At 37.1% G+C, this 14365-nt stretch overlaps 1 protein-coding gene across 4 annotated transcripts in view; it reads left to right on the top strand.

Moving 5' to 3' along the window:
• Positions 1-14365, top strand: part of PPARG (peroxisome proliferator activated receptor gamma) — a 131503-nt gene that overhangs the window by 88513 nt on the left and 28625 nt on the right. For 3 of the 4 annotated variants that reach the window (XM_034997700.1, XM_034997699.1, XM_034997701.1), the window contains one exon: positions 4427-4565. In XM_034997700.1, coding sequence (XP_034853591.1) covers positions 4427-4565 — 139 coding nt within the window. Of the gene's footprint in view, positions 1-4426; positions 4566-14365 lie in introns of those variants that run through there. The other variant, XM_034997702.1, reaches the window with a different exon arrangement.

The following is a 14365-nucleotide window of genomic DNA, read 5'->3' as shown; positions in this document are numbered from 1 at the left end:
ATTTTCCACCATGGAGATCAGTTTTTAGAAGTGAAAATTTTAAAAAGCAGTCAAAGAACATCATAAAACATATATGATCACAATGGCAAAAATCAAAACAAAATTTCCCACCAGGATTTATCAGTGAGAATAGTTCTGTACATGAGCCTTCTATTAGTAAGTGGAAAAAAAAATACCTTTTTAATATCCAGAGGTCCTCAGAACACTTTGAGAATTAAGGAGGCTTCAAGTTCCAGCAGATCCTCTGTAGGACCTAATCTATGAGATATTGCTGATCTCACAAGGGTAGGGAGAACTTCTCCCGAACAACCAACAATAGCAACACAAACAAACAAACAAAAACTCTAGGTCTTGACCTGTGGGCTGCAGACACACTTACTGAGGCAGGGTTTCTCTTGTGGCAGATGCCCAAAGGAGTCCTGAGGTGCGGCACTGCCCCAGAGAGAGATACCTAGAACAGTATCCAGAGCCATCAACGAGGGGGAGCTGAGTCTAGGGCTTTTAAATTCAGTCAGCCGTCTCAAGGGAATTTGAAATAGTCACAAGTCACTGGCACCTCCGGCTTCCTAGAGTAGCATCTGCAAATTCTTTTTGGAGGAAAGAATTTCCAATTTAGATCCGATAGGATTCCCACAGTTGAAGGTCAATATATGAGTTTAAAATAAAATATCAGTCAGTGAGCACATTAAGAAGTCAATCAACTTGAATGACACTTATCAAAAATAAGCAAAAACAGATTTAGACCCCTCCACCCCTATACAAGGAGAGCAGGTAATTGGGATTGCCTGATAGAGAATATAAAACAGGTGTGTATGAACTGTTTCAAGAAAGAGGGCAGAATCACAGCAATGAACCAGCAACAACAGACTACTAGGAATGACCAGGCATATTTGAAAATAAATCAATTTATTTAGTGAAGTGAAACTTAAACAGTGAAAAATATAATTATTGAAATAAAAATTCAGTGAAAATAGCTGTTGGACCTAGCAGAAGAAAGGACTACTGAACTGGAAGGTACATGAAAAGAAATTACTGAAATGGAGAATCACAGTGCCTTAAGAATACGTCCTGTCCAGAATCTGCTAGACTTTGAAGCCTCTTAGTTCTTGAAGGATTCATAGGATCTTTGAGTATTAGAAAAGTGTGTCTTCTTCATGAATCAATAGAAGAGTAATGTACAGAACTATTCTCACTGATGAAATTTGGTGAGAAATATTTCCCTTTTTTTCCTCACTGTAATTATGTAGCTTTTGTGATCTTATTTGACTGTTGTTTTGATGTTTACTTTTGCAATCAATGTTAGTGAGTAATTGATGACAAAAAGATGGAAAATGTAAAGAAGTTCAGAAATATTGAAGGCTAGAATAAGGTCTAACACTTCTCTAATTCATGTCAGAACTTGACAAGTGAAACCATGATGCAGAAAACACGTCCAAGAGAATAAATCAGAAGAAGTCCATTCTGAGACGAGCTGCAGTAAAACTGCAGAACACTGAAAACTAAGAGAGTGTATAAAAGCAACCAAAGAGAAAAGAAAAAAAAAAAAAAAAAAAACACTTCAAAGTCAATTGACAGTAGACCTCTCCACAGCAACAGTGGAAGCACAAAGATCATGGGATCCGAAGGGAGATAGAAGATAACGGAGTTCTCTGTAATCTTTCAACAGTGAGAGAGAAATGAAACTGTTTACAGGCTCGAAAAAACCGAGAGACTGAAATAGTAAATTTCAAGGATAGTTAAACCATAGAGAGCAGAAGATATTTGCAGCACCTGGAACAGACAACAGATTAGTGTCAAGAATATATAAAGAAATTTCTAATATTCAGTTTTAAGGAAGATACAATTGGACAATAGGAAATGAAAAATCAGGAAAATACAAATTAAGATCACACTTAGATTCTATTGTACACATACTGCATTATCAAGAATTAAGAAGTCTGACAAATACCAATTGTTAGAGGGAATGTATATTGATAAAATCACTCTGGAAAACAGTTTGGCATGACCTTGTAAAATTTCACATTCACTTATTGTACAATCCAAAAAAACTCCACTCCTAGGAAACTCTTGTACATGTGCATCATAAAACATTTACAAGAATATTTATCGAAGCACTGTTCGTAATAGCAAAATATTGGCAATAACTTAAACATCCATCAACATGAGAAGATATCAATAAATTGTGGAATAGATATACGGTAGAATATTATGAAATTGTGAAAATGAAGAGATCCTAGCTTTTCACAAGAAAGTAGATAAATTTTAGAAACCTAATACTAAATTTAAAAAAAAAATGAAAATCCCAAAATACTATATGAAGTATCATACCATTTATTTTTTTTTTAAGATTTTATTTATTTATTTGACAGAGACACAGCAAGAGAGGGAACACAAGCAGGGGGAGTGGGAGAGGGAGAAGCAGGCCTGCCAAGCAGGGAGCCCAATGTGGGGCTCGATGCGGGGCTCAATCCCAGGACCCTGGGATCAAGACCTGAGCTGAAGACAGACGCTTAGTGACTGAGCCACCCAGGCTCCCCATATCATACCATTTAATAAAGCCCCCAAACAAGCATAACTGATCAGTGTATTATTCAGTTTTTACCAATAGTGTGATAAAACTGTATTTTCTTAAAAGTCAAGAAAACAATAAACACAAAATTGAGAATAATGATTACTTTGTCAAGGGGACACAGAAGGCAGGATTTGGATAGAGGAAGAATTTCCAGTCATGATTTTAAATCTTGGCAATGGGCTTATGTGTGATAATTATCTTATGTTTTATAATTACATGTATTTTTTACATGTTTGTAATTAATATTACATTTAATAAGATAACAGAAAAGGAAGAGAGTATGCCAATGGCCTTGTGGTATCTCAGTCATGGTTTAGGGTAGAAAAATATCAGAGATGGCCCAGAAAGGAAGTTAAGTGACGTACATCTTCATTCAACAGATTTTAATAGAAGACTACTGTTGGTATTTGGGTCATATCCAGTGGTTCCCCATGGAGCTCACAATTTTAATTGGGCAGGGGGGGAAGGGCAGAAAACAAGCACTTAAATATAATAAGTAAATTATATGGTATGTTAGAAAGTCCTAAGTGCTATTGGGGAAAAAAAAAAAAAGAAAAACTAGAGTAGAGTGAAGGAGACCAGGAGGTCTAGTTGAGAGGTGGGGGCAAGGACAGGCCACAGTATTAAATAAGGGCGTGTAAGCCTCACTGAGAAGTTGAGATGTTGGCAAGACTTGAAGGCAGTGAGGAGAATAAGTAGGTGTATATTTAGAGGAAGAGCCTTCCACGTGAGAGAAGGAAGTCAGGAGTGACTTCAAGGAGGTTGGCTTGAAAAAAAAGTTTGGCTTGAGAGACTCAGAGGGTGGTTGTACCACCTGAGATGGTGAAAGCTGCCAGTGAAATGAGTTTGCAGGGGTACGATCCAGAGTTTCAATGTTGGACGTGCTGGGTTTGAGGTAGCTGTTAGATTTCCAAGTGACGTGTCAAGTAAGCAGTAGAAATACTTGTCTAGAATTCAAGATACAAATGTGGAGAAAGTGAAAATGCAAGTCAGTGGCAGAACCAATACTAGTTCAGGGATTTTTGTACCAAACAGGGCCAGATAACATTTGAAAGAGTTAAGAATTGAGTTTCATGGAGATGAGCACAGTGGAAATGAGTAAGAACACTTTGACAACAACAACAAAAAATGGAGTTAGCAAATATTTCCAATTAAAATTTCTTTCAGGTCTTTCAATAAAGTATAAATACAGCAGAATTCAATTAGCCTCAAATGGACCTATTTGCTATTTTGAGATGGCAGTCCATTGTCTGAGGATTTATATATTACTTCTCCTGTTCTTTCCTATTATCTTTTTTGTTGTTGTTGTAGGTTACAACAGTTATGGAGCACTCTTTCAACTGCATAAGTAAATGAAACCAATTCTGTAGGAAATTATGCAACATAGAGAATTCTAAAAAATTATCCACATGTGGATTTTTATTGGCCCTGATCATGTTTTAGGATGAAGTGATTATAACTTTGCCAAATGGCTTAGCACAATAATAAAGGCTGGGGCATGCTGTTGGAATGATCTGCAGAGAGACTGAACTGATTACATGGTGTTTTATTTGCATTACATTAAATCCAGAGCACTTCTTAGAGCATGCTGAGATCCAAGTGTAGAGCCAAGATACATTGAATGACATCAGTTGGATATGGTCACTGTTTCAGAGCTAAAGAAGGACACTGGAGATCTTCTGGTTCTGTATGTTATAGCAAAGAAAACTGGCAGTTAAGTGGCTTGTCTGAAGTCACCAGTAACAAAGCCTACCTTTTCTGTTACCTAGGCCAGTGTGTCTTTAGACAAATGTTGCTGCTTCCATGTGTCATAAAGACCTAAGCTTTGCTTCTTTTTTCCATATCCTTTTGCAGGGTTTCTTCCGGAGGACAATCAGATTGAAGCTCATTTATGATAGGTGTGACCTTAACTGTCGGATCCACAAAAAAAGTAGAAATAAATGTCAGTACTGTCGGTTTCAGAAATGCCTTGCTGTGGGAATGTCTCACAATGGTAAGTGAACGCTTAGCATACATACTTCACTGTTCTCATTATGGCTGCCAGATCAGTGGCCTCTAGGGCCACTGCTGAAAATGTGCACAGTTTCCCACAAAATGCCAGATTTCAGAATAGTATATGCTGATAAAGCATTTCTCATTTTGGTCAGAGTCTAGGCTTTTAGTGTAGAATCCTTCTCTCTGTGGTTGGGCATCTGCCATGATGGGAGAAAAGACTTGAAAATATGAGAAATGATAGAAATAACTAGTATTTTAAAATGAATGTAATGATTGTGATTTTTTGTATTGCTTTAATAGCATTAAAAACAGAATTATGCTTGTGTGAATCAGTAGTTTCTTTATACTTTAAATGTAAGAAAATTCTGCAGGTTTCTGGGTATGGAACTTTAAATGGTGTATCAGAATTTAGAATATATCTTTTTTTCCCCTCTTTACTGTGCAAAGATAGTTATAGGCATAGCAGTATCCTTGACTTCGAGGAGCATGCAGACTTACGGATAAAGCAAAGAATTTTAAGATTCCACAAAACTTTAGTGTCCATAGAAACATAGAGAATAAAACTTTGTTTTTTAAAGCCATATCTAAAATCAAGGAGTGTCAACTTAAGAGAAAGAATGTAGATGACCTGAGAAGACCCTTGTTTTCATGAACTGTAGAACTAACTCAGTAAAATCACAGAACCTAGGCCTGTTTGAAGAAATAGTTCTGGATTTCCATTTAGCTCAGATTGGGGTTAACAAAGTCACAAAGCAAGTTTGATAGTAACTTGATAGTTTTATATTTGTCAAGTATTAGTTTTTTGAAAACGCATTATGGGCTCAAGAAATATAAAATGCCAAAGTGATCAAATAAAATCTGAAGTCTCAGTTCACTGGATATCCTATTTTTTTTCTTTCTTTTGCCTTCACCTGTGTCAAAACTGATCTGGTGAGAGAATAATATTTGAAGTCAATCTTCATATGTTAGGACTCCAAAGCATCTGTGAAAATTAAAGTTTTATTCCATTGTGCAGATGTTTGGTTTTCACAGTGGACATCTTCAGAATATTTGAGAATCACTAATTGGTTGATATCCAACTCTTTAAAAATAGCTCGCAAAATTATAGTTTTATAATTTATATGGGTCATTTCCTCTAAAGGCAAGAATGTATTATGAAGAGATGTATCAGCTCTACTGGGCAGGATGGAGATTTGGTCTGACTTTCCTCACAATTGATTACATCTGCTGTGTAGCAGCATACAACTGCAGTCATTGATTGCAAAATAATTTACTGGTTTGATTCCATCAATTTCCTTTCTGTTTCAGACTTCATAAAGCATAAGGACACATTTTCAAGTCAAGGGTTATATTTTAGATGATGCAATCAAGTTGCAGTAAACTTATTTTATCTTTATGAAGAAATCTTTGACTTTGAAATCATTATTACTAAGACTGCCTAGAAAAGCATGCCATTTCTGCTTTTAATGGTATTTATTTTTTGCCCTTTAAAAATTTGTCACTTCACATAACATTTATTTCCTGTTGCTTGCACACATTCACATAAAATACTTCTCCTTTTGCTTATTGTTTATAGGCAAATAATATTTAAAGCCCAACAATCTATGTAGTATTGATGGTATAATTTTCTCTTCCCAGAAAAGTCAAAGAAAGCCCATAAACTTAATAATAAAGTCATCATTTGACTTCATATGACAATTACTTTATTCTATTTAGATAGAAGAGCAATCTTGATAGGGAGTGTTCAGTTAGTTCTTCTTGGAAAGACAAAAAAAAAGGAATTAAATGTTCTGGCATCAAAGACTTACGAAGTTCAACATTTACAAGATTGCAACTGTGACTAAGAAAATCCCTTCTAAGAGGTTTTTATGGGAATGTGTTTGCTACACAGAAAACATCCATTTGATCTGTGCACAAGAAGGGAAACATAACAGCGAGGTTTTGAGTAGTTTTGCCTGTTATCCTGAGAAGGGAAACATGTCCAAATACAAAGTTTTCTAAGAGGTTGTAGTAACTATTTAAAACTATTTTGTTAATTTATTAATGTTTTATGTGAATGGCCCTTACTGTAATAACCCACCCAACTTATCAAGAGCCTTCTACTGTTATACCAAAATCAGCACCTCGATGCTTTCAGTAGACACAGAAGAGATGAACGTCCTCCCAAAGTAATTTACTCCATTCTCTGTTACTGTTGTTTCTGCTCTTCAGTCTCCATTTAATCCATCTGATGCACGTAGCTTGTGCACTAGCCACCCACTCCCAGCCTTAAATGAGGCTTCTGAAGTAACCTTCAAGGAACCTTCAGGGCCCAGGGGAACATTGTTGAAAAATCACTGAAACAAGGATTGCTAAATCCTTTCAACTTCAAAAGTTCTATGAGTCTACATAACTCAAACAAACTACCTCCCTGATTTTTTCACTTTTCAACAAACTGGACCATATTTTATAGACATTGTTACCATTTTCTCCAATATGTAGGTATCTGGCATCTGTTGACTACCTGAATTTAAAAGTTTCCACCTGTATGTCTTGGTGCTGTAAAAATATAATCCATATGCCTGAATCAGGCCTTCTGGATGTTCTGAACAATTGCTCAATTGATGGTCACATAATGATGTAGCCTCAGAGTACAAATCCAAAGCAGTCAGGGCTGAAGAAAGTATAAATGGCTAATGGCATATGGTTCCATCTTCAGATGGAACTTTTGTTTTGATTGTGATGTGTAGCCTAAACATCGTAGGACAGAAGGATTTCAGAATTCTTACACTTGGGAATCCAGTTGTTTCTCAGAGATCTATTTTCAGCATTGAGTAGGAAAAGCACCCAAGTGTTGGACTATGTGCTTTGTGCGCAAATTTTTTGTTTTTCTGTAGTGATCAAGATAAACACGTGTTGCAATTGTTTTGATCATTTAACATGCCATCATTTCTAGACCACGGGTCAGTTCCACTGATCGCTCCCCTGTCTTCCTGAGTCATGCTAAGCACAGTCAATTCAATACCCTGTCAGATATATTTAGAGGGAATCTCCAAATGAAAGTAAAGGAGAAATCAAGACCCAGCTTCCTGGCCTACCTAGAGGTACATGTGACTTACCACATGATCACAGCATCACCTGCTACTTGTTCATTTTGAATTAGTGAAGCTGTTATCTACAGAATCCTGATAAAAATACCCTCATAGATTAATGTAGTTTCTTCAGTCAAATGGGCCCTCACACACACTTTTGTATTTTTTCTTAGTATAATTTTTGTTTTAAAGTCCTGCTGTCAAGATCCCTGACATTAATCATATTTTTAAAATGTGTCTTCTTTATTTTTGATAAGATAATTTATTCACTAAGAACTTTGACTAGTGAATATTTTTGTCTTTGGAGCTGCTTTCCATGTATGAACTAAATAATAAAATTATAAGTGTAGGCTGTTCATTTTAAAAAAATAATGTGAGGTAGAGAAGAATTAACTTGTTACTTCTGAGTCACTCAGCTAGGTTTTCCCTGTGCCACTGAGATTTGAATGAAAATGATGCTTTTCATAAATATAAAAATTAGTGAAATCTTAGCTTTACTGATCAGGACATTCTATTATATAAAGACTGACAACTTTAAAAATAATCTCTCAGCAGCTTCATAAAAATCCAGAAAAATGGTTTCACAGATATTTGTGGCACTCAGCATTTTTTAAGGCAATTCTCTCCTTCCTTGTAAAAAAGAAAAGCGTGAATTGCAAATAAGTTTAAACTCCAGTGTGTTAGGTTTTTTTCTTTAGTCTTCTTTGTAACATAAAGGAAAATTACCCAAATGTTAATTTTCAGAAAATTTCACCAAATAAAGAAGTCCCGACACATGGCAGCTGTGTGCTCAGACCAGCAGGCATTCATGGTTGCCCACGCTAGCCTCCACCTCCTTTTCCCACCACTGCCTTTTCCAACTTACACGTCGGGTAAACTGTGTACTTTGCCATGCCTGCACAGTGCTCTGTGGTGGAATAGCTCTGGGCCTCTGTTTATTATGTCTTTTGGTTCCCTGTCACAACTCTACCTGGCATTCAAGACCCAGCTGAAATGCCTTCTTCCATAAGACTTCCTATTCCCCCCGCCTTCCTCTTCTGTGTGTTTTATACCTTTCCTGTGAAACCACACTCTGCTTTCTAAAGCAAGGGAACGATCAGATCGATATTCCAAAAACTAAACTACTGACAACTGTGAAGAGGATAGAGAGAGAAATAGGGAAATTTGTCAGAGGACAAATGAAATATCATGCATTAAGACAGTGGGAAGGGTGAGTGAGGAGAAAGGAAATTGAGAAAAGTACCAGAGCATGACCAATGAATACAAGTGTCTGAGGGAAAGAGAGGTTGTCAGAAATTGTTCAGGGTGTCTAGTTGGGTGACAGGATGAATTAACCAAGAAAGGGAAACAGAATGAGGAGACAGTAGAGAGGGGAAAATCAAAAGTTCATTTTTAAGGTTGCATTTGAGGGTTTTACAGGATATCTAGCATCCATGTATAAAGGAATATAGAAACAAGAGAAAACTCAGAGTCCAAATCTCAGCAGTCATTAGCACATTTGGTGAGTCAGAGAGAAGATTGAACTAGGAACAACAGAAGGGAAGGAAGAGGGGCCATCAAAAAAAGGTCTGGAAAACAGGCAGAAAGATAGGAGAACCAGAAAAGCAGAAACCACTATGAGAACAAATTTAAAGTAAGAGAGTGGAGAAGGTCAACAGTAGCAAATGCTGGGAGAATGCTGGAGAGCTCAACAGAAACGAGAACTGCGAAGAGGCCCCTAGATCTGGCTGTCAGAAAAAACATAAGGGACTTTTAAGAGCAAAGTTTTGGAAATTTAAATGAGGTGTAGGCAAGATTGCAGTAGGTTGGGATGTAAATAGTGACAAACACAGGCGGAGAAGGAAGACTCCTCTTCCAGTAACTTCAGTGGTGGAGGAAAGATGGCCCAAGGAGGAGGTTATAACTAGGGTCAGAATCTTCAACCTCTGCTTTGGTGGAAGGGAAAGAGCTGGTGAAGAGAGAATAATCCATGTATATGTAGGTTCTCCCCTACTAGACACGGCCTTTCATCCTGTGTTCCCCAGTCCAGTCTGTCTAGCAGTGTCTTGCATCAAACTGGTGTTCAGTGAATGAATTAAATGATACCAGGCAAGACTTCGGGGAACCGGAGATTGGGTCATGTGAGGCAGAGGTGTTTTGCCCATCTCTACTTTGGAAAGAAACCTAGACAAATGTTTAAATGTCCTCTGCAAATAGTTTGAAAACGTTACCCCTGAATAATACTGGTGCTAAGGCTGCTTCTTGTTTAACGTAGAGGAGCTAGAAAATGATAGTTATTAGATTCCCAAATCCTGCAAAACCTCAAAAGGCACAAGTTTTTTCTCGAGAAAGAGAGGTAGAAAAACATAACTTTTATTGGCAACAACCATATTATAACCAATAGTGTTATATGTCCTTATTTACATGATAAGGCTTTTGTAAAACCAGCATGTTAAAATTAACCATGAGACATAGCCTTACCAATTGTCAAAAGTATGATTGCAAAGTCACCCCTTATGTGTTGAAAGACAAAAATACTTTTAGTAAGACTCAATTCATTCTTCTGTTTTCTATTAATTTATAGTTTTGAAAACTTTTTTTTTAATTTTTTTTTTTTAAGATTTTATTTATTTATTTGAGAGAGAGAGGGAGAGAGAGAGAAACAGCATGAGAGGGGATAGGGTCAGAGGGAGAAGCAGGCTTCCCGCCGAGCCGGGAGCCTGATGTGGGACTAGACCCCGGGACTCCGGGATCATGACCTGAGCAGAAGGCAGTCGCTTAACCAACTGAGCCACCCAGGCGCCCTGAAAACTGCTTTAATTCATCTTTATAATTAAGTAACATTTGTCTTTAAATGCTCCTACAATTAGGTAGGTGTTTAAAAGACACATTATTGTCATTAAGAAATACTGTTTCTTAGCACTGTACCAAGATCCAAAGAACAGGGTATCTAAATCTGCTTGGAGTTTGTGTGTCCAGTAAATCAGTACTAAATACACAATATTGAATCTGTCATAAGCTAGTAGTGAATTGCATTCAGTTCAGTAAAATTGTATTATGCAAAGGTAAGCTAATGTATTTCACCAGAAATTGAGTCTCTACCAAACCTATTCTTCCTGAAGGCTACATACTGATTTTGATACTGACATTTTTTTTTAAACCAAGATATATGAATTCTCTGTAGGTGATTAATTACCTCGTATATGACACTGAATGCCAGTGTTTTAGAAGTTGCTCTATAGGTCAGGTGCTAGATCTATAGAACAGACAGAGTGTCTCCCCCCACCCCCACCCAGGGCCTCAGAGACTAAATAAAGATTGCTTTAAAAAAAGAGATGTAGTATGTTCTGCAATACTGTGTGTCATCGAGATTCATAGAATTTTATAGCTAAATTTAGAGCTAAAAGAAGGAAACTTTAGAGGTCTTCTTTTCCAAGTCCCTCATTTTATAGATAAAGCAGTTAAAGACCAGAGAAGTCAAGCCACTTTTAGCTGGTTTTTCACTGAGCCGAAACTAGAAAGTAGATTTCCTGACTACTTGAAGTGCAGTGTTAATTTCATCGCCTTCCAGAGAGGCCAAAAGTTCTCCCTCCCTAACTCATAGTAACACATGGAGCACGTTCCTCTGTCTTTTAAGCAGTAGTAGATGTGGGAAAATATTCTTGTGTATATATGGGCACACTCAGCCTTTATATTTCTGGTCCCCAATCTAGAACTTTGGTCTTCTTTTTCTAAGCTCTAACTTCAGTCTTACCAGAAACAGCAATCCAAAAGGAGAATTACTCCTCTTCTTGGTTCTCAGATTCTCTACCCAATGGGTGGAAACTGAGGTTCAAGAATTAGTACGCCATTCCTTAAACAAGTTAAAGACAGAGAGAGATTTACAGAGATAGATTAGGTTTTCAGGATTTGTTCTTTATCTGTGGGAATGTATCTAGGTCTCTGTACCATGGCTACCATCCTGGTCTATAGTCCACAGGAACCATTGTACCATGGTTGCCCTAGACCACTTCAACCACAAGTAATAAAAGCTACATTTATTAAGCATTACTATGTGCCAGGCACTGTGCTGAACAATTTCTGTGCCTTATCTCATCATTTCACATACAGTAGGTAGGTATTATTACATTGGACTCAAAAGCAACAAAATAAAATTGGCATTTTTTTTCCCTAAAAAAATTCATACAAATAAAAAATGGCGTTTTCTCTAACTTCAGATTTCCATATGTTTTATGCAAATTTAGTTTCACCAAATGGGATGTATTTTTTAATCCCTTTATTGAAAATGCTAATAAAATCACCAAATGATTAGTTGCACTGATAGTTAATTAAATCTAATGTACAGCATGAGCATTCAGTGATACAGAAAATTTGTTGATAAGGTTTAACCTTTGGGGGGAGCTTTGACTTACAAAAATTCACATTTTATTTATTTATTTATTTATTTATTTATTTATTTATTTATTTATTTGACAGAGAGACACAGTGAGAGAGGGAACACAAGCAGGGGGAGTGGGAGAGAGAGAAGCAGGCTTCCCGCCGAGCAGGGAGCCCGACGCGGGGCTCGATCCCAGGACCCTGGGATCATGACCTGAGCCGAAGGCAGATGCTTAACGACTGAGCCACCCAGGTGCCCCTCACATTTTATTTAGATTGTAGCAGAAGGCTTTTACTTTAATATGTCCTAATTCTAAAATGATTTTTAGAAGTCATTTCAGCTATTTTTTATTAGGTTACGGAAAAGCAAGACCAGCAAATGTAGTAAGTGTCTATGTTTGGCTGGGTTTTTTCCTAACAGAAATTTTATTTTATTATTCTTTTAATTGAAATACTGTTGATACACAATGCTACATTAGTTTCAGGTGCACTATGAATCACTATGTTAGTGATTCAGTGTCTCTATACATTATGCTGTGCTCATCACAGTGTAGCTACCATCTGTCACCATGTTACCATACCATTAGCTATATTCCCTATGCTGTATCTTTCATCCCTGTGACTTACTCATTCCATAACTGGAAGTCTGTACCTCCCACTCCTCTTTGGCTGTTTGTTTATTTTAAATTAACTTTTTGGATTACCTTTTAAGAAAGAAGTGCTTTCCTAGACATGTAAACTTGACTGTATATTTATACTTTATTACCTATAAAAATGTAACCAGAGCCTAGAACAATGTTGGGCACACAATAGACTTTCAATAATGACTCACTGAGTGAAGAGATGTACGGTGCACTCTGTTAAATAAAGAGCAACAGATTGTTGGTGATTCTAATCACTCTATTTTGGTATAGAATGTTGGTGGTCTCCAGTCTTTACACCAAAATTTCTTCTTCCTTCAATATGCCATAATTCTTACCGGGTGCTTTCTTTTATGATCACTTTCCCAAACTTCCCTGGGTACATACTGTCTCATTTTCTGTTTTTAAACTTGATACTTTAGAGTTTAATTCATCAAGCATTTATTGTATACCTACCATGTGTATTTTGTTGCACCCAGGAGCAAAAATGAGAAAACCTGGTACTCATAGATTCTAGTAGAATAACTAATACAGAAGTACAGTTCTGGTTTGCTACCTGAGCTAATATATGCATGCAACAGGAGCCCATCATTTAGGAAGGTTTTCTAAACTGTCCCAAACCCCAAGTTTTTGATACACTCCTCATTGGGAGTAGGTATGACATATCAACATTTCCTATGGAAGATACATAATTTTAGAAGTTATCAAGTGATTCTAATATGCCCTGCCTACCCTCCTCCTTACTTCTCAACTGAGAACTACTGATGCACAAGGAATAAACATAGTACAGGGAAACAAATGATTGGACCAGCTTCACAAAGAAGGATTTTGAAAAGAATCTGCTATCTGGTTCGCAGATTGTTGTTTTTTCTGTTTTATTTTGACATATATTATACAAAGATTTAACATATGCTGGACATTATACTAAGTGCTGAGGATTCGATACTGAGCAAAATTCCTGCCTTCGTGCAGATTACATAAGGGAGGCAAGAAACCACTGTAGATAATTACTGTGATCAGTGCTGTGAAAGAGAATACAATGAGTAATGAGATCATATCCTGAGGGACCTAAACAAATCTGGGGCAGAGGGGTGGGGGACTGAGATAAGAATGTGAGCAACCATTCATTGCCTAGGCCTAACAGAATGGGGAAGAGTGAGTAGAGAGAAAAGATTTTTGACCAAAAAATGGCAGTTGTTTAAAGATTTCCATTTGAAGAGGTCAGGGGCAGAGGATACATTTATCAAATGGATATAGGCTAATTTAAAGGCATCCTAACTGAGAGGTAAGATTTTCTTCCCCTCTAACTCAGACGTTCCCTAAGGAGGCCCCCACAAACACAATAATTGTATTAGTTAGTGATAAAGCTTATTTAGGGTCACAGGAAATGTATTTATGAATTTGAGACTCGGGAGTGCACACCAGTCTCTCCTCTAGCCGACTGAAAATGGAATTCACCAAGTATTCAGATGGAAATGTGTTTATGTACTTTAGTGTCTTATGGTAGAATGCTAGCTTTAGCATTATAATGTATAGCAGGAAAGCATCCATTTATTCATTCCTGCATTCAGGAATTTTTGACAGAGCACCACTAAGTGCTAGAGATATAAGTGAGTATGATGGACTCTGCCCTCAAGGAGCTACAGTGTAGTGAAGGAGACGGTCATAAAAACACACCACTGTGCTACCACATGGGGAGGGTAAGAGTTGAGCTACCACATGGGGAGGGT

The sequence above is a fragment of the Mirounga leonina genome, unplaced genomic scaffold (genome assembly GCF_011800145.1).
Source record: "Mirounga leonina isolate KUSES-001 unplaced genomic scaffold, KU_Mleo_1.0 Mir_94, whole genome shotgun sequence".
In the NCBI taxonomy this organism is placed as follows: domain Eukaryota; kingdom Metazoa; phylum Chordata; class Mammalia; order Carnivora; family Phocidae; genus Mirounga; species Mirounga leonina.
The sequence above is the reverse complement of the archived record's forward strand: the minus strand, read 5'-3'. Positions and strand labels throughout refer to the sequence as shown.